Here is a 19,513-nt window from a genome sequence, read left to right as displayed (position 1 = left end):
ACTTTTGCTCTCTGCTTATAACCTTCGATCTACCTTTAAATGTGAATATACAATAAGCTTCCGTTGCAGTTTTTAAATGATATGTATATATTTTATTTAGTCACGTGATATTAATTTTAATGAACTCCTATAGTACAGTATTCAACCATGGATCTTGAAGAAGCTCCAAGCTGCTTGGTCTCTTACGGTAATCCAATTCGAAAGTCTTCAAAAGGAAAGACTTAGCTTCTTCGGAAATCCATGATGGAATTTCTGGTGTGATGTTAGTACCGATCTTGAAGATGGCTTGCATCTGTGAGAAGTCCGGGAACGGATGTTTTCCTGTGAACATTTCCACGATCACACACCCAACTGACCATATGTCTGCTTTTTCGGTTGTCACGACTTGTTTAACGACTTCAGGAGCCATCCAATATACAGAACCCTGAAGTGATGCCCTTTTATTCTGCTGTTTATTTAGTGGAGACAGCTTTTTAGAAATACCAAAATCTGTAATTTTGACACCACCCTTTATGTCAATCAAGATATTTGCACCCTTGATGTCTCTGTGGATAATATTACGCTTGTGTAGATATGCTAAACCGATTAGAATCTGCCTTGTGAAGTTCTTAACAAGGGGTTCGTCAAATGGCCCATAGTTATTTAGCATAGATGAAACAGAACCACCTGGCACATATTCGAGAAAGATGTTCAAATTACCACCCTCTTGAGAAGATCCGTAGTAAGTAACTATGTTCTCATGGTGCAATTCTTTTAAGATATTCATTTCGTGTTGCAAAGCGTCGATCATTTTTCTGTGTATTTGGGAGGTATTTTTAATTGCTGTTGTTCCTCCGGGACTTTGTGCCTTTTTAGAATCCTCTGCAATTGGTACAACACCGGCTGACACTGCTGCTGGCTGGATTTTGACTTGTTTAACTGCCATTAGCTCACCAGTTTCGGCATTCATACCCAAATATACACTTCCAAAACTACCGCTACCAATTCTGGCACCTTTGAGCCACGATTTTGGAGCCTCCACTTTAGTGGGCAACGAAATGGTGTCTTCAGCATCGTCATCATCACCTTCACTGTCAGTGTCCGTATTATACAATTCAATTCTGCTGGTATTGTCAGAAGCCCCAGATGTGGATCTTGACCTGTGAGCATTGGCTGGTTTGGAAGCAGTTCGTCCACCACTTGATGAAATGGATGTACGTTTCATTAACGACGTTAAAGATGCCGTGGAGCCCTCGGATCCACCGATTGAGTTCGTACGTAATGGAACGGCATTATTACCGGTATGAGAATTAGATTGAGTAACTGCAGGAGCATTTTGAATACTCTCCAACAATGCTCGGTCAACAGCCTGTGATTGATTTACTAAAATATCCCCAATCTTATTCGAGCCGGCTAAAGAAACCAGAGACCCGTTTTTGCCCTTTATCATGCTGGCACGAATCGATTGCCTCATTGAGTTTCTTAGTGTTTTCTTTAAACGGTTAATATCAGTATGAGGGAAGTATTCGGGCAAATTGGTTGAGATCAACTCTGTTGGAGGCCTCTGGGTAAATATTTCTCGTATATCATCGCTTCTATTCTCGATCCTTAGTGCGTTGTTTCCTGGAGCAGACAACAGTGGCCTTCCAGTCCCATGTTGTGATCCCATCTGCTGCATTACACTCAATGTCTTTAGATATACCTTCTTTGATGTAAATATGGCTTTCTCACTAGGCGTCTGGTCTTTCGCTACAAAGATCAATCTATTCTTTTCCAAGCGGTCGCTCGAATGGCAGATCGTAACCAACTCTACATCGTACAACAAATGCAGCACATTTTTAGTATAGTCCACCACAAACACATCGTAATCTTGCGAGGAATAAACAGGCTCTTTCGTCACTGGGTCTATAGAGATAAACTCAGGTGGTAGACGTTTAATCAACTTCTTTTTGATGGAATTTGCATTGAAACAACCATTCACGTTCACCTTCTTTGCTGACCCATCATTCAACACAAAAATCACACTATGCTTGTCGCTTACAAGTTCTTCATTAATAGAAAGAGGATTCGAGTTCAACGCATTAATCTTACCTGTAATTTCAATAAGTTCCTTCTTCGGATCAAACCCAGATGCTTCTCTTCTAAGTTGTCTTGAACGCTTCAAAATCTTGATTTTATCTCCAATCTCTTTAACTCCAATCTCTTCAAGAATCTCCCTGTCCAAATAATAGATTCGAGCCTCATCTAACAATTTGTATTTCTCAAATGCATCCAAATGTTCTTCGCAGTTGATCTCTTCAAGGAACCGCTTAACGAACGGAACTTCAATATTTGAAGTACTAACACTGCTGCTCATTATTAGCTATTCACCAACAAAAAAAAATAGACTACACGCTCTATGGTAGCTTTACCCTAAATGTTCAACGTATTCTGATGGAAATCTCTGTTTGACACTCTTGAACGCTTCAAGTATATCTTCTTTCCACATCAATATGTAGTTTCGTTTGGTTAACATGAAGATTTAACGCTTCGGAAATATTTAGAATTACCACTGCCCTTTCCTTCTATATTTAAACATTATATATAGAAATACAGAAGTATACATAACACAAGCTATATCTTTGCATTCTCAGGCGAGAATTTCAACCATACCAAGTCCATAATGGGTGTAGATGCTGATAACAGTGACATAGGGAACCTAGTGTTCAACAGGGGTGGTAGAAGAGTGGAAGTGGATCCTAAAACCCTTAGAAAACCCCGTTTATATATGCCTGTGGATCACAGCAAGCCTTTTTCTGAGCATACAACATCCAACGGATGTCCACTGGTACAGAATGGAGGACATCGACCCACAGTCGAGACTCCTAAGCATCATCATCCTCAGGAAGCCACCGAAAGTAAGAGTGACGAAGCACGAAAGGAAGGTGAAGGTAAATGATTGCAGTATAGCAGTCAGCTAAGCCATTGGGAATGAACAAAAAAACATGAGGTAATGTTATGCAAGGTCTATATATATTTATGAGCGTATGTAATTCATGGTAAATGAATATATCAAAGGTTATTTTTTATGTTATGTCAAGATCATCAATCTAAACCTTAATCCTGACTCTTAATTATTATTAAAAGCCAAAGGTTAAACTAATTACATCTTCAATCTATCCTTTGTTCAAGCAACAAAAGCAGAAATATACTAGCACAAAACATAGCCATTAGAGAGTGTACACCCATCATAATACTTGCTATGGTTGCTCTACCTAAGAAATACACGCGGTTGGTCCAGTATCTGGGGGTAGTGACACTGTTGGTTGTCGGGTTATTTTACTTCAATTTACATGGAAATATAACGCTACTGTTAAAAAACGGTGAAGGCGGTGTTCTCAGCCGCTATTCAAGAGATCCAGAAGCCCCTTTGAATGGTATAGTAGTTAATTTTGGGTTACAGCGCTGCTATCACCTTGCAACATGGGTAAGGATATGTCCTTTCAAAGAAAGTACTCTTAACATTGGCTCTGGTGATGTGCATATTTCTAACATTAAAAGGGTTGTAGTTAATAAGGATCTTTTGGGTTCTGAACACTACAATTGGTTTGGAAGTTCGGAATTCATATGGTATGATGTGTTTGAGATCAAATCGGTAACAGATGTGAAGAACGTGCCGACTGGTATAAGACTCAAAGGTCTAACATCAATAAGAAGCAACTCAAAGGGAATATGTGACCATCCGTTGAGAAACATGTGTATAGAAGCTCATAACCTTGATGAAAGCTCTTTGGAGAACGTGAGGTTTATTTCAAAGCTTACTGTTTTGTTTGGAGAAGATGCTACTGATCCAAGACCCAATTGGAATTTGAATAAAGATATGCCATTGAGCAATGTCAGATTTCCTAGCTATATTTCAGAGACTTATTGGGACAACAATGGCCCCAAAACTCTTTCTTTGAGCTCTGATTCAAGTACTACTCAGGACTTGGTACTGAATTATAAGCAAAAGTTTAAAATAGTGCAATTTGCTGATCTTCATTTTAGCGTAGGCGTTGGAAGATGTAGGGACGAATTCCCCAAGCACGATGTTTGTGAAGCAGACCCGAAGACTCTAAAATTCATGGACTCCGTATTAGATATTGAGGATCCGCAGATGGTTGTTTTCACTGGAGACCAGATAATGGGTGATGAATGTAAACAAGACTCAGAATCTGCACTTTTGAAAGTTTTGGCTCCGGTCATAGCGAGAAAAATTCCATGGGCGATGGTTTGGGGTAATCATGACGATGAAGGATCAATGTCAAGATGGCAATTATCTAAAATTGTTAGTGAATTGCCCTACTCGTTATTCCAAATAGGTCCTAGCGATACAGATGATAATACATTTGGGGTTGGAAACTATGTAAGAGAAATTAAAGACAACAAAGGGAAGACGGTTACGGCATTATATTTTTTGGACTCCCATAAGTATTCTCAAAACTCTAAGGTCTTCCCTGGTTATGACTGGATAAAAGAAGAGCAGTGGAAATATATGGAGGAATACGCTAATACTCATGATTCTATCAAACAACCCTTAGATTCTAAACAATTGTTATCGATGGCATTCTTTCATATACCGATTCCGGAATATAGAGAATTTCCGTCAGAGTACAGCAATAGAATGGTAGGTACTTTCAAAGAGGGTATTACTGCTCCTAAGTATAATTCACATGGTATAGAAACGCTTCACAAGTTAGGTGTGTCTGTTACGTCATGCGGACATGATCATTGTAACGACTTCTGCGTGTTGAACGAAAAGGAAAATAATAGAGTATGGCTATGCTATGGTGGAGGCACGGGTGAGGGAGGATACGCGGGTTATGGCGGGACAGAAAGACGTGCCAGAATATTTGAAATTGATGCTCAGAAAAAAAATATATACTCTTGGAAGCGTCTAAATGGCTCCCCAGAGAAAACCTTTGGTCATCAGAAATTGGTCAACGATGGTTCTCCATATATTGCTTGAGCTGATTAATATTCATGTTGAACTTTAAAATTGCCTGTTGTAATTTGGTATTATGCTCTTGGTTTTGTTTCGTTTGTGTATACAAAGGCAATTCATCTTCTACCATTGAAGCACTTCCCATAAATAAAAGTTTGTAGGGTAGAGGAACCATTAAAATATTTTGTGATAGAACTTTTATGATTAATAGGTAGTACCCCAGTTGTGAATTTATACTCTCCGTGCTAACATTACTGCTGTTGGTACTGTTATTTTCGCTGTTGCATGATGCAATAACCTTCTCAAAGAAAACAGGTTTAAGTTCAATGAAGAATGGGTTTTCAGTTTCTTTTGCTTCGTCTAAATTAATAAACTCTGATAATTTTAAATGAGATATAATGTTGAAAAATTGGGATAGTTTCTTGGCTTGTAAACTTCTTAGTTTGGTTTTGTCTTGTGCAAAGATTGAATATTCTGAGCCATAGTCATCGTTAGCTAACATTGACATTGATAGCGACGTTAACGAACTCGTCTCGTCATAATCATTGTTTGATATAGCATTCAGTTCTCCACTAAGAGTCTCTAAGGTATCTTTTAATCTTCGTATACGTTCTCTGTACTTCTCTATGCATTCCTGAAAGTATTTCTGTTCTTCGCCAGTAATTTCGTAATTTTCACTAATATACTCTGCAAACTTGGTTGTTTCCTGCTTCACTTGAGAAATATATTGCAAGATCTTATTAATCTTTAACATTCCATTGAAACTAAATGACTTCTTAACTAGCATCTCTTGTTTCTGCTGTTGTTGCTGCTTCCTAGGCTCTACCTTAAAAAATACAGCATGTTGCGGAAGCATATAAAACCCATCGTTGAATTCAAATATTGGTATGTTATACTGAGAAAACTGTTCAAAGTTACAGTTGCTATTGAATAAAAGTTCAATATGTTCTCCTATCCAAACTAAACTCTTCAAAACAACACGATAATGGTTCAAGACTACCCATTCGTTCCGCAATTCTTTTTCGACAGTCTGTTCAGGAAACTTCCCTATAACCTTTACTCCGAAAATAGTATCACTGCATTGTATCTCGTTAATATCTTCATACTGCAGAAGTGAACAATGGCTATCTTGGGTATTGGTTACATATATTGGATTGTTATGAATGTCCTCCAATACAACAAAGCAAGGAAACAATCTGAACCAATATTGTGCATCATGTCGCCTAATCAATGAGAGATTAGCCAGTGATATTGATTTCAAATGCCGTACTCTACTCTGTAACCCAAAAGTAGAAGTAAGAGTCGATTATTCGGCTCTTATTCTTTTATATGTTAGTAAATGAGTATAGACCCTAAACCTTGATTCGTTTTGCAATTAAATAATTGACCGGAAACCAACCCAATTGCATTAGAAGCACATTGAACATACATGTGTGCCCTCCGATTCAGTCATCCATATAATGGAGCACTCTGAATGTTGTAGTACTTAGCTAAGAATGAAAACAAGCAGTTTTCATGACCGTTATGCCAATATGCTATGGATTTCTCCTCTTTTTTTAGCACGCTTTAAATGTTTTCAACTTAAAGAAAGCATCAGATCCATTTATTTAAGTTTTACATAGAGAATTCACACTGCAAACTATGATAAACGACTCATTTTCAGTACAAAGAAAGAGATCAGGTCCCTGGCTCGTATTCATATCCTGAGTGCTGCTGCATGGCTTCCTAAGTATAAAGTGTTCTAAACATTCGGATATATTGCGTCCAGGCGAAGTTTTGATCGTTATAGGAGTCATTAGAAGAGCTGTTATAATTGGGTGAAGGTTGCTATTAAAATTGTCAAATATCAGAAGCTTGTTGTGCCTTCCTTTACAAGCGTACGTTTAGATCCTTTACGTTAAGCTAGTTGATTTGTTTTTGATTTTGTTTGGTTTTGATTTGGAGAATAGCTTGTACAATACTTTCATGGCAGCTTATTAGGTGCAGTCAACTGTTTGAAGGTGTTTCCACTATATCTAAATATAACACAAACAATAAGCTGCATTGTGGGTAGCTTCAGATTAAAATCATCGCTACAAAACTACCAGTAAGTTAATATGAGCGTATTAGATATCGGGTTTCTTTCGCTAACCCATTTTTGTGATAAGCATGGCCCGAGCGTCTTGATGGTTACACAGTTAGCTTCAAGCCTGGAAAACTGCAATGAGTTACTATTACCAGAATACCCAAGAGACTCTTATTGTAGTTCATGTTTATTGAAATTTCCGGACACAAATGAGCATGCAACCTCTATCAGATCTACCTTTGATGACTTTTATAGTGTATCAACTCAATACTCTTCCGTGCGGTATCAGTTGCTAAGTTTGATCATTAAAAAGACGTTTTCTGAAGAGAACATGAGCTACGATGGTTCGCCTTTTATGTTTTGGGACGAGCATAGGGGTCTTAATTTAGCTATGGGCTTTAAACTTGAAGATGTACACGCTCGTGGGAATGAGAGACGATATTGTTTGATTTTAAGTCTTGAAAAAGGCGAATCGTCTGGCGAAAAAGACGCATTTAACATCCTAGCGGAAAATTGGCAATTCGTGATTGAATCATTCACAAAGCTAATATCACACATTAAAATACAATCTAGAGGTATGCTGGATAAATTACAGACGGATTTCACCCAAATAATGGGCGGGACATACCTCAGGGAAAACAAACAAAAGATTCCAGTCAGTTTGGCTGATATTGTAGGTGATTCCTTAATATTTCTCAAGATTCATAAGTGGAATACTTATATTTTAAAAAGACTTGCATCCGCTAACTCAAACTCAGAAAGTTCAGATGGAGTAAATACTTTATAGACGTAAAATCGAAGATAATAGCTAGTCATGATGATGATATTTGATTAATGTGCATTATTAAGCCTGCTAAAATAAACCTTATTACTATACATTGTTATTCACAGTACATCTATTTGATCGATGTTCGTAAGAGAAAGATGTTTAGTTGTCATTAATATAAGTGTATGAATCTTTTCGTTCTCTTATTATTGTCATCAGACGTTCAATTTAACTTCAGCATCGGTGATATATTGTTGGAATGGGGCCAAGGCTGTCTGGACATCATTAGCAACAAACTTTTCCACTTGTTGAGGAGCTCTGCCAACGAAAGTTGATGGTTCTAGTAGAGAGTCCAATTCATTCCAGATAGGTTCGAAGAATTTATCTTTCTTGACACGTTCAATTAAATCATTATCACCACCTTGTTCCTTAACGACGGCAGCTGCTTGATGAGACAGCACTCTGATAGCTTCGTGAACTTCTTGTCTTGATGCACCGTGTTCCACCATGGCCATGATGATATTCTCAGTTGCCATGAATGGCAATTCACCCATGATTCTTCTTTCGATGACCTTTGGATACACAACAAGGCCGGAAGAGATATTTAGCAAAGTGGAAAGAAGAATATCAGCAGTCAAGAAGGCACTTGGTAAAGAGATTCTTCTGATGGCAGAATCATCTAGGGTTCTCTCGAACCATTGGACAGAAGCAGTTTGCACAGCATCGCTGAATAAAGAACCCAAATGTCTTGCCAATGAACAAACACGCTCACAACGCATTGGGTTTCTCTTGTAAGCCATAGCAGAGGAACCAATTTGAGACTTCTCGAATGGTTCTTCTAGTTCCTTCAAGTTAGCTAGTAATCTGATATCAGTAGCCATCTTATGAGCAGTAGCTGCAAAAGAAGACAATGGTGCCAAAACATCAATGTCAATCTTTCTGGAGTATGTTTGACCAGTGACTGGGTAAACAGTAGAGAAACCTAACAATTCGGTAACCCTCTTGTCCAAAGCCTCAACCTTTTCATGATTTCCGTGGAACAAGGCCAAGAAAGAGGCTTGAGTACCAGTTGTACCTTTAACACCACGTAAACCAATGTCATTTCTAGCTCTTTCAAAGTTTCTTAGATCCCATAGTAATTCTTGGATCCAAAGTGTAACTCTCTTACCTAATGTTGTCAATTGAGCAGGTTGGAAATGAGTCCATCCCAAAACTGGCAAGTCTTTGTATTCCATAGCAAATTTAGCCAATCTGTTGATAACATTGACCAACTTTGGAATTAAAATATCATACGCATCTCTTAAGAAGATCAAATCTGCGTTATCGGTAACGAAACAGGAAGTTGCACCCAAGTGAATAATACCAGCAGCATCAGGACAGGTTTCACCGAAAGTATGGACATGAGCCATAACATCATGTCTGACAATAGCTTCTTGTTTGGAAGCAGCTGCAATTTCTTCATCGGTAATGGTCAAATGAGCCTTCATTTGCTCGATAGCCTCGTCACTAATAACATCAAGACCTAATTCCTTTTCAGCAATAGCCAAGTTTAACCAAAGCTTTCTCCAAGTAGAAAATCTGTTTCTCAAGGAGAAAATGGAAGACATTTCTTCAGAAGCATAACGAGATGATAGAGGTGTAGTGTACTTGTCGTATTCTGACATCGTGGTATATATTTTTTGATAATTGTAGTTCTACCCTTTAAAGAATTCAAAGACCAAATGAGTTTTCCTGGCTTAATGCTTCCTTATTTGGAAAGGTTATAAAGAATAGTTGTGAATAATAGGTGTTTTGTAATAGCTTACAATTACCTTTTGGCTAATTCACAATTCTAAGAAAGAATACAATATTATGCTTCCGCTATATATAATAATAATAGTACCGAGATGCCCTTTGCAGGATTATTTTACGCATCATGAAAAATATTAAAAATTAATTATGACGACTCGTGCTTAGCGACGCGAGTCAAAAGAATTTTGACTTGACTTGGAAATATAGATTAGTATTTCGGAGAATACTCAGAGTGGTTGTTGACGAGCTTGAAGAGGAAACGGCTGTAGAATGAAGGCCGTTATAGAGCCAGTTAGGCAAATGTTTGGCTTTGAAAATATATGGTTACATGGTTTGTTATTAAGGTAATAGTGAACGTAATACATATGTATGTAAGTGTATAAGAAACTATGGAGAGATGACCTGAGTTTCTTGTGCTTGTTGTTGGCGTAGCTTGAATGCCATGTATTCCAAGCTGGGTCTTAATCCCTTAGGGAAGGATCCTGGATAAATCTCAGTTTCGTCTTCATTGTCTTCGGTACTTGTAGCTTGTGCACCTTCCTTTTCGTGCTCAGACTTTTCAACCTTTTGCTTCTTAAACCATCTATTCAGTGGAGTCTCAGTTCCAGAGTTTATTAGTCTTTCTGATACAACGACACTGGGTCCTTTGAACCATATAACCTCACCTTTAGCTCTTCTTCTTTTAGGCACGTTATTTTTCCCTAATCTTCGTATTTGGCTGTTATAGTCTGCTCTTTGTAACAATTCGATATTTTTAGTCAATGGTATAGGCAATATAGCAGCTGCTGGTGCATCTACAGACACATTTGCATTTGGTGCACCCGGTGCCTTCATCTGCGAGATGAGATCATTGATGATAGCTGTCGAACGATATGGTATTGGTTTCGAGCCCTCAGCAAATCCAGATCCAGATCCAGAACTTTTCACTTGAACCTGGTTCCCTGCTTGCTGAGATTGCAACATTAAATGTTGCTGTAATTGCTGCTGCTGTTGCTGTTGGTGCTTTTGCATCATTTGCTGATGAGGTGGTAGTGGTAATGGTGGACTAGGATGTTGGCCTTTTGTAACTGGTGGAGGGTAATATTGAGTGGGTCTGGACTGGCGAGTAGTAATGGGTGTTTGCTGCATATTTCTTGTTAGAGAAGATAAACGGTGTGGTCCTCTTGGTACTGTCGTGCCTGGGTGTTGGTTTGTAATAACAGTACCAGTTTCGTCATCATATTTACCTGGTGGTGGTGGGTCACCAGGTCTGATTATGTATCTGGGGCAATCATCTGATGTCGAATACTCACCAAGGTCATCTCTTCTCAATTTAGGACGTAAATAAACTGCACCCACCAATGGTGGAGCATTCACTGCACCTTCTGTGGGTTGAGGTAATGGGTCATTCACTGTTGCATTTGGTGGTAACAAATGTTTAATTGGCGATTCGTATTTATAGAACTTTCTTCCAACAACAGGAATGGTAGGATCTTCTATTTCACGAATTTCTTCTGGTAAACAACCTTTCCAAGTTCTAATCTTATTAAACACCTTTTCTGTTTCATTATAACGATATTCGCAAACGAATAGAGGTCCCTCAATAGGCACGTCAGGATCTCCACGTTGAAATCTGGTAAAGTGACACACATAACACTTTCCGACGATTTCTTCAACCAAATGATCTCTGTACTGACCTGATTTTACGACTTCATTCTTATAGAATAACCTGTCCACACGATGCACCGTCTGTTCTGGTCTCAAATACCAACAACAATTTAACCAACGGGTTCCATCAGACGTGTACCAAAGCCTAAATATTTGTGCTACTGTTGGTTTAGTTTCATCATTTGGATTACGGAGTAAAATCCAATCACCGATTTTATATGATTTGCCATTGACTTCAACGGTTTCTAATGGGTACTTCAATTCACCATCGGTCATGAAATCGATATCTGGTCTTGATAATTCGTGTTGGCAGTGGGCATTGAACAAAGTTTCGAAGTCGGCTGCTCTTCTTAGCTCCGTAGGTTGAGTTCTATGATACATCCTGTAATTATTCAACATTAACATGACATCCTCTTGGAATTTCTGGAAATCCTTGTATTTCCTTTGCTTCACTTTTTTCTTAATATCATCTAGAGAGATAGGATCCGATATAACACTGTAGTATTGAGGTTCACGTTCCTCATCGGGCAATCTCTCAAACTTTGATGCTATGAGGTCCTTTCCATCAGGGGTCACCTCTTTTTTCATCCCTTTCAATACATTTTTGATACGTTGCTCATAAGGTAAGTCGATGACCGGAGGTCTACCACGCTTCATATGTGTCTTCTTCTCCACATGGGACTTGTTTGCAAGTGGGGTTGGAGTAGAAGATTTCGATGTGTTGATGATGGGAGGGGACATTTGTGACAAACGAATCTTAGTGAGCGTGTTCGCCTTCCTAGCACCAGTTCCAGTATCTTCACTGCTACTTCTATTTTCAGCCTCTTTCCTATTAGCAGCTAGTCTGTATTCTTCTTCAGTAGTACGGAATCCGCCAGGGGAACGTGTCAAAGGAATATTTTCGAGCCCCGTTAACGATCTTCCAGTCCTCAATGTATCCTTTGTAGGAGTCTCATTCAGGCTACTCAATGGCAGTGTCTTTGAAGAAGTACTATTAGATACAGGCGAAGGGCTTTCCGCCATTGGTTTAGGTTTAGGTAGCGCTTTCTGTTGCTTCTCTGGTTCCTCAATTTCAACGCCTTCGAGAGGAGCTTCATCTGGTAATGGTCCCAAATATGGATATCTCACATTGGGGAAATCTTTCTTCAAGCTTGGTATGATGGTCTCTCTAACACACTTATCCAATATCACTGCGTAATGATACACATCTGAGTCTTTAGTATTATAGACCCTGGCATTCCATGTCACCCTCGCCAAGTCGTTTATAAACTCTTGTGGATTCTTATATTGAGTCATACGCTTCCTAACGGTGCTCAAACTAATTGGATGTTCAATTATCTGATAATAATCAGGATAGTCGCGACGTGGTGGCAAGAGATGAAAGATAGGATGAATCTCAAGACCATTTTCCTCCTTCAATTCATAGATAATGTTTACCAACGGTTTGATAATCTCCTTAAGAGGTACTTTGCTCGACATTCTATAAGCTTTATCGTCCTCTAGTTTCTGCTAGCTTTCAATCCTGCAAATAGCCGCTACTTTGCCGCCTACCTAATCCGGCTGTTCTTACTTTGTTATTTGCAAACAACAAATATTTTCACAACTTGGTGTACTTTTTCATCTTAAAGCTTTTTACGAAATCCGAAGGCATTTTAAAGGATTTGTTTTTGGTATCACGTGATTCGCTAGTTTGAATGAAGAGGAGATGATGATGGCTGGCTAGCTGGCTGACTATAGAAAATAAGAAAAGAGGTGAGGACTAAAGGGGTGTCTAAGTCTATCGGTTGAATATGAAATTTCAAATATTATAAAATGTTTAATTTCCGTGCGCATATAAATATATATATACATATTAAGTTCAGTAATGGTCTCTTTAATTAATGGAGATGGTGTTTTGGGAGGTTAGTTGCTTGTCATAGCCACTTGAACTACTACTCTTTTCAAGGTTTATATTTTCCTCAATGACCTCAGTATCGCTTAGGGGCTTCTTGATGATCTTTTGTCTCCAGAAGCCATCCTCACCGATGACTTCTTCATTTACCAACTCATACTTACCAATCTTTGGCAAGATCTTGGCCCATACTAGCCAGTAAACAGCACCGATACCGAATACACCCCATGCAACCACACAGTGGATGTAGTATGGTAAGTGCTCGTAGACGGATTCACCATCAGATGGTGGAACGTATGGTGCGATGATTAGGTATAAGTTAGCGAGCGCGAAGAATACGATAACTGGGATACCAGCCTTGATTGGAGGTTCCCACACAGTTCTGCCTTGTTTACGCTCCCAATGAATCCACAGCAAACCAGCGCTGATGACGAAATTGATGATGTTCATTGGATATGAAATCAAATTCAACACAAAGTTATAGGCATCACCAGCTGGTGGTGCAATGATAGTTACAAGACACACAATGAAATGCTGGAATAGACCCACTGCTGGTGAGTCGAAAGGTTTGGAACTTGCGAAGAAACTAGAGAATGGTAGCACACCTTCACGACCCAATTGCTGGATAATTCTACCTTGGGAGAAAATCACGGACATGACGTTACCCAACGCACTCAAACCAACAAACACACAAGCAGCTGTCTTAGCATGTTCATTCTTAAAAGCAATATCAAAGAAGTCAGCAACTAGAATTAGCTTAGATGTCTTGAATGTTTCCTTAGGAACGACTGCGAAATATGCAATGTTCACGAAGATGTAGACAATGGCCAAAAATATCAATGACGTTGGACCAGCAATCTTTAAGGTTCTGACAGGGTTCTTGACTTCACCAAGAGCATAGTTAACGTTGGAGTATCCAACAAACGACCAAATGACGTTATACAAAGCGTTCACAATACCGTATGCAGTGGCACCACCAGTACCTTCGAATGCATTATGGAAGTTGTTGGTCTTGTATCCATCCTTTAGTCCACCACCTAGAGCAACCCATCCGGTAACTGTAATGAACAACACAATGGCAATCTTGAAAATACCCAACAAGTTCTGAATGTATAACCCTAGCTTGACGTTAACCGAGTTCACGATAAATGCAAAACCAACAACAGCAACACCAAGACCTCTCTGGTTCCAGTCTGTCACCTTAGCATTACCTGCCGTTAGGAACATGACAGCGGTATTCACTGAGTTACCGGCAGCCCATCCCAAGAAAAAGATGTAAGCTCCGTACATGCATGTAATAAAGAACTTTGGAGCCGGAAATATACGTTCCAAGTAGTTCTTTTCACCACCATTACGTGGAATAGCGGTACCAAATTCCATATACACATAAAGACCAGCTAATGCAATGATGGCACCAACGGCCCACATGATCAAGGCCAAACCAACAGATCCACACAAACTGTAGATTGTAGACGACACAGCAAAAATACCTGTACCCAACATACGATTGCAAATTAAACCAATGCACGATATTAGACCAAGCTTCTTGGAACCTTTATCCAGTTCGACATCAAAATGCTCACCATTCTCTACAGAGCCACTGTCATCATAATTAGAAACACCACTCTCACTTCCTTCTTGGTTCTTTACTTCACTGGTGAACTTGTAGTTCTCCTTGTTAAACACATTTAATTGGGACAGAAACGATCGAGTTCCAGACATTATATCTATTTTTTGTATCCTTTACTAATATTCCTAGTAACACAATGGCTTGGATAGATCCTATAGCTCCGCTAGTGAGTGAATGGTGTATGAAATGTCCCCAATATGTAGATCAAGCTAGTTCAAAACTGAATCCTAACCTTCATCCGACAGCCTTACCACTCCCAATCTCATTACATTTATATATAATAGTCAACATCTACTCATCCACAGCACACATTTACACAGTTTAGACTCATGACTAGTCCGCTCATTCCAATGACTGCGACACACGATATGTCAGCCACCACGAACTGCTAGACATTATTAAGAAATACTATGAATAACACAAACTATGGCGTCTGAAATACACACTATAGTACACACTCCGGCACACCAACAACCGCTCAAAACCGGCCTTCACTGCCACACTTGTAGTCAACAGAGATGCCCTTTGGAAGAAGATCCGGTTGCTACAAAGTGCCATTCCATAAGCACCTTTCAGACTGTTAAAACTCTTCTAAAAGGGCATCTCCCTTCTACGCATACCTTAAAGTGCCGTACAGTACAAACATCCTACATTGTGTCAAACGGAGGGTCCCTACAAAGAAGGAAAAAAATAGTAAAAAGAAATAAAAAGAAGAAACAGAAGCAGTCCCGGAAAATCCTTTGAGACGAAAAGAAATGAAAATAGAGCCGCATGTGTTTTAGCTGAGGACATTCAAGATGCCGTGAAGCCTGTTTAGTACCGGCGAAAAAAAGGAATATTGTACTCCGGATTATATGTAGTATGAGCCACAGCTTTGTATCTTTTTGCTAGCAAGCAGACTCGCATAGTGTTTTAGAGGAGTAGTGAAGATCGATCGATTGATCGATTGAGCTTTGTCTTCGTTTGAGCTCGATTAGGTAAATGGCAGAAGCCGCGCTTGTGGTCAGAATTAATTAGTTTTATGTAGTTTTACGTTACATGCGATATTGCTTTTGTTTGAATCCATATGTAAGCCTGCATTGATTCTCTGTCTCCCTTGTTTTGTTTCAACTGAGTGATGATTTAACATTTGATCAGTTGATTCAGTTCTACTCGAATCTCATCGTCAGATACAGCGTGATAAACGATGGCAGTAATAGTATTCGTGGGCGTATGGGGAGGATGATAGTCAGTACAGTACACACAATTGAATTACTATTATAATGTTAGTATGTTTGTTTGTATTTTTTTTACTATTCTTTAATATTATTTTTTAATAAGGGGGGGTGGTTATTTTTTAGGTCTATATTGTTTCTGATTTCTTAGTTGTTGGCTGGTTTGTCATCTTCATCTTATTTATTGGCTTACTGAAGTCACTGCTCCTTCTGAAATACCGTTACTAGCAGGAGCTTTAGGATTAGAGCCGGAGTTAGAGCCGTCGTTGAGATTATTTTGTGTAATGTCTTCTGACGAAGGCTGCTTGTTATTCGATTCAGATTTGTCACCATTGCTGGATGCATCTTCTTTTTCCGATGCTTTCTCAGCGGTAGAATTGGCACTAGATGGGTCCGATTTAGGTCTCTTGCTCTTTTCTCCGCTTTTTTCTGGTTTCCGCTTTTTGCTCGATTTAACAGGACGCGTTTCGCCTTCTTGATAGACTTCATCTGGTAAATCGTGTACTTTTACATACTTGATTATCAAGGAGAAAATCTCGGGATCCTCATACTCTGGTAGCGACCGACACAAGTTGAAAAACTCCTGGCATGGGATATGAATATCGATTTTGTTGCTTTCTTCTGTGTTGATGTCAAGTCCAATAAACATAGTAGAAATGTGAACTTGGTTTGCGTTCTTAGATTCTTCTGTGTCCTTATTCTCTTCAGTGATTTTGGTGAATTTCTTTAATGCACGCTCTGTTTTATGTGTTCCGTAGTTGTTCATAATATCTTTGTATTCGTCCTCATTCTTGTAGATGTAGCTTGATTGATAGGGCTCGATGTATGGATGGGCTAGGTTGATGCCCGGTAGTACCTCTAGTTTTTGAATCAACAACCTGAGCTTACTCTCAACAAAACCACTCCATTTCAAGTGTTGTTCATCTGTGCCCTTGGTAGATACCATAACGGTAAGGTAGAATTTGTATTTGAAGAAGAAGTTATGTCTTTTGAACAAATCACCCCAAGAGAGTTCGTTACTGAATATCTTTTGGGTAATCTCTACACCTCTCTTCAATTCAGATAGAATAACTTTCTTGGTCGATTCATTAATGTTGTGTGTGGCACACATAGAGGGATATGCAGGAGTAATGACGGGCATTTTATGTGATCTATCTTGGGCGTAAATCTTGGGGTTCCATACACGTACTTGTAAAGGCCCATCCTCTATAGGCTTTAGTAGGACTGGCTGTGGCCACTTCCAACGAGATAAGATTTGGAAGAATTTTGATAATATTACCGCACTGCAAGCGTTAGGGTACAACTGGCAAATTCTAGCTACTAGCATCGCCCATGCCACACCACCAGGGAACCCAAACACGTTTGCGTAAACAGCCCTTCTCTTTGCCCATATTTTTATGGCTCTTAAAGCAATTTTAAAAGAAGTCTTGTTTGGCACTAGCTCCAAGATCTCATCTGTCACTCTAGTACCGTTCAATGCTCTTAGATCCTTTTCATCCACATTTCTTAGCAAGTTCTTGTCGCTCAAAGTCAATGTGATAGGGACTTGAGGCAAATCAAGTCTTGCGAATAGCAAATCGATAGATATGCCACTGAACTTTATACCAATGATAGGAACGAATGCATCGGGGACTGACGCGATTTCCTCAACCTCAGGTCTTTCTCTTAAAAGCTTATCAAAAACGGTGAAAAAATCTTCTCTAGTTACATGTTTCGGCGCAACAACTAATGCATCGATATCGGAGCCTGGTCCATGAACCCCTAGTCTATAGGAACCAAAAGTAAAGATTTTTCCACCAGCATCACGGGCCATACCGTCAGACATGTTTTTCTTCTTTGATACTTGATATACAAATTCTTGTGTTAGCTTTTGGAATGTTTCCATAACGACGACTCTTTTAGCCGTCTCTTCCTCTGTTTCGAACGACCCTTCCTTCTTCAACTGTTGGATCAATGAGTCGTTCAACGCATTCTCGGCTGCCGTAGGTCCTTCCGTAGATATAGGACCCGTAACACCAAATATCTTCTTTTGTGACATTGTATTCTGGAAAGTCTTGCTTCTGTAGTCTGGTGTACTTCTGCTTCTAGCTTTTTCTAGGTAATCTAAACTTCCTGTTGTCTTTCCGTAAGGCAAGGATGGAATATGGTCTGTTGAAGCCGATCTCCTACTGTTATAGTTGCTATTGTGTCTCCTGGAAATTGGAGAAGCTACTGGCGAACTTGTAGGTGAGAAATACACGTAATGAAGTCCTTGTTGGTTGTAATTGACAAAGTACTGCTGTAAATGCTGCTTACTTTGCTTTTGGTAATGCTGATTATGGTGGTGATGATGTTGTTGCTGCTGCTTCTGCTGTTGTTGCTGATGCTGCTTCTGCTGCTGCTGATGATGATGAGTATAACTGTTTTCGTTAACACTAGATGCAAATTCCTGGTCTTTCCCAACTATAATCGTTGTCTGATTCTCGTCTGAGTTCCCGGTTGAGTTCTCGTTTGAGCTCTCGAGCTTTTTCTTCTTTGGTTCAGAAGTAACACTGCAGCCAGAAACCTTGAGCTCTGCAAGATCCGAGCTTATGGAATTTACTTGCTCGCCAAACACTGTCCCTGTATTATAATTGAGCGCCGCGCAATGAACTCGAAAAGAATCAAGAATTACCAATTATTCAAATTCTCTCTTTCCTTTCTCACACAAAACGCACAACTGCACTCACTATCTCTCTCTTCCTGAACACTATGCAATTAATGGAAAGGAGTGATATAAGTATATTGTAGTATCACACTTGAAGGAAAGCTTACTCAATTCAATTGCTTATAAAGATACTCAAATCTCGTTACTTCTTTTCTCTGTTCAACTCTGGATCTCACCGCTTTAGATATGGCTATGGCTATGGCTATGGCTATGGCTACTACAATCCTTCCTCCACTAATTAACAATTATTAATAATTTGTAAAAGCAAACACACAATCCTAAACTAATCCTAATTGCACTAAAAACTAAAATAAACAAAACCTAACAATTTGCTCTTCTTGTAAACCTTTTTCTCAATCTGTCAGAAACCACAATCAGTACAAAATTTTGAACTCTATTTAGCTTTGTTCTCTCGACCGACCAAATCTGCTGTTCAGACCAAAAAATGTTAAAAAAAAATGCTTCTAACTTTGCAAAAAACGTCACAATCGAACTTTCTACAAAGGGGGCCCCCTACGAAACAACAAAATTGGCGCGTTTACAGTACAAAAATTTGCCCGTTTCGCGTGTGACGACGACCGACACTTTGGCGATTTGGTGGAGTTTAAAATGACCTGGATATGTGTGGCCGGGTAAGTTTTATTTCCCGCGAAGAAAAGGTGGCGAAAAAGGGGAAAATTATCGTAAAGAACGGTTTTTCTTTATATTTAGGAAGATACCCTTTTGATATAAACAAAACCAAGATAATAAATATGGTATAATTTGATATAATTTGATACATTTATACATTTTAGAAGAGACAGTGTGTTTTATATATACACTTGTATACTTAGATCTTGAAGGATAGAAAAGGAGTGGAATCCGGTATACTGGTGAAGAAA

General features: G+C 39.1%; 9 protein-coding genes across 9 annotated transcripts; 3 read left to right on the top strand and 6 right to left on the bottom strand.

Annotated features, from left to right (window-relative positions):
* Positions 1-127: 127 nt before the first annotated feature.
* STE11 (mitogen-activated protein kinase kinase kinase STE11) lies at positions 128-2,335 on the bottom strand (the record flags this gene model as incomplete). Its single annotated transcript, XM_022818575.1, has 1 exon — positions 128-2,335. One exon carries the CDS (start codon positions 2,333-2,335, stop codon positions 128-130), a length of 2,208 nt encoding a protein of 735 aa, XP_022675228.1.
* A 306-nt stretch (positions 2,336-2,641) lies between these two features.
* KLMA_30079 (centromere DNA-binding protein complex CBF3 subunit) lies at positions 2,642-2,917 on the top strand (the record flags this gene model as incomplete). The annotated part of the gene is made up of 1 exon (XM_022818574.1): positions 2,642-2,917. The coding sequence occupies one exon, from the start codon at positions 2,642-2,644 to the stop codon at positions 2,915-2,917; it is 276 nt and encodes a 91-aa protein (XP_022675227.1).
* Positions 2,918-3,220: 303 nt separating this feature from the next.
* Positions 3,221-4,966, top strand: DCR2 (phosphoprotein phosphatase; the record flags this gene model as incomplete). Its single annotated transcript, XM_022818572.1, has 1 exon — positions 3,221-4,966. One exon carries the CDS (start codon positions 3,221-3,223, stop codon positions 4,964-4,966), a length of 1,746 nt encoding a protein of 581 aa, XP_022675226.1.
* Positions 4,967-4,990: 24 nt separating this feature from the next.
* Positions 4,991-6,395, bottom strand: VPS38 (Vps38p; the record flags this gene model as incomplete). The annotated part of the gene is made up of 3 exons (XM_022818571.1): positions 4,991-5,000; positions 5,050-6,218; positions 6,372-6,395. 3 exons carry the CDS (start codon positions 6,393-6,395, stop codon positions 4,991-4,993), a joined length of 1,203 nt encoding a protein of 400 aa, XP_022675225.1.
* Positions 6,396-7,038: 643 nt separating this feature from the next.
* Positions 7,039-7,794, top strand: LST7 (Lst7p; the record flags this gene model as incomplete). Its single annotated transcript, XM_022818570.1, has 1 exon — positions 7,039-7,794. The coding sequence occupies one exon, from the start codon at positions 7,039-7,041 to the stop codon at positions 7,792-7,794; it is 756 nt and encodes a 251-aa protein (XP_022675224.1).
* A 194-nt stretch (positions 7,795-7,988) lies between these two features.
* Positions 7,989-9,437, bottom strand: ADE13 (adenylosuccinase ADE13; the record flags this gene model as incomplete). Its single annotated transcript, XM_022818569.1, has 1 exon — positions 7,989-9,437. One exon carries the CDS (start codon positions 9,435-9,437, stop codon positions 7,989-7,991), a length of 1,449 nt encoding a protein of 482 aa, XP_022675223.1.
* A 514-nt stretch (positions 9,438-9,951) lies between these two features.
* RSC2 (chromatin structure-remodeling complex subunit RSC2) lies at positions 9,952-12,690 on the bottom strand (the record flags this gene model as incomplete). Its single annotated transcript, XM_022818568.1, has 1 exon — positions 9,952-12,690. One exon carries the CDS (start codon positions 12,688-12,690, stop codon positions 9,952-9,954), a length of 2,739 nt encoding a protein of 912 aa, XP_022675222.1.
* Positions 12,691-13,084: 394 nt separating this feature from the next.
* MUP1 (Mup1p) lies at positions 13,085-14,824 on the bottom strand (the record flags this gene model as incomplete). Its single annotated transcript, XM_022818567.1, has 1 exon — positions 13,085-14,824. The coding sequence occupies one exon, from the start codon at positions 14,822-14,824 to the stop codon at positions 13,085-13,087; it is 1,740 nt and encodes a 579-aa protein (XP_022675221.1).
* A 1,303-nt stretch (positions 14,825-16,127) lies between these two features.
* Positions 16,128-19,421, bottom strand: PAP1 (polynucleotide adenylyltransferase PAP1; the record flags this gene model as incomplete). The annotated part of the gene is made up of 2 exons (XM_022818566.1): positions 16,128-18,547; positions 19,412-19,421. The coding sequence occupies 2 exons, from the start codon at positions 19,419-19,421 to the stop codon at positions 16,128-16,130; spliced, it is 2,430 nt and encodes an 809-aa protein (XP_022675220.1).
* Positions 19,422-19,513: the final 92 nt, after the last annotated feature.

The sequence above is a fragment of the Kluyveromyces marxianus genome, chromosome 3 (genome assembly GCF_001417885.1).
Source record: "Kluyveromyces marxianus DMKU3-1042 DNA, complete genome, chromosome 3".
Classification (NCBI taxonomy): domain Eukaryota; kingdom Fungi; phylum Ascomycota; class Saccharomycetes; order Saccharomycetales; family Saccharomycetaceae; genus Kluyveromyces; species Kluyveromyces marxianus.
Note: the sequence above shows the minus strand (reverse complement) of the source record. Positions and strands in the feature narration are given on the sequence as shown.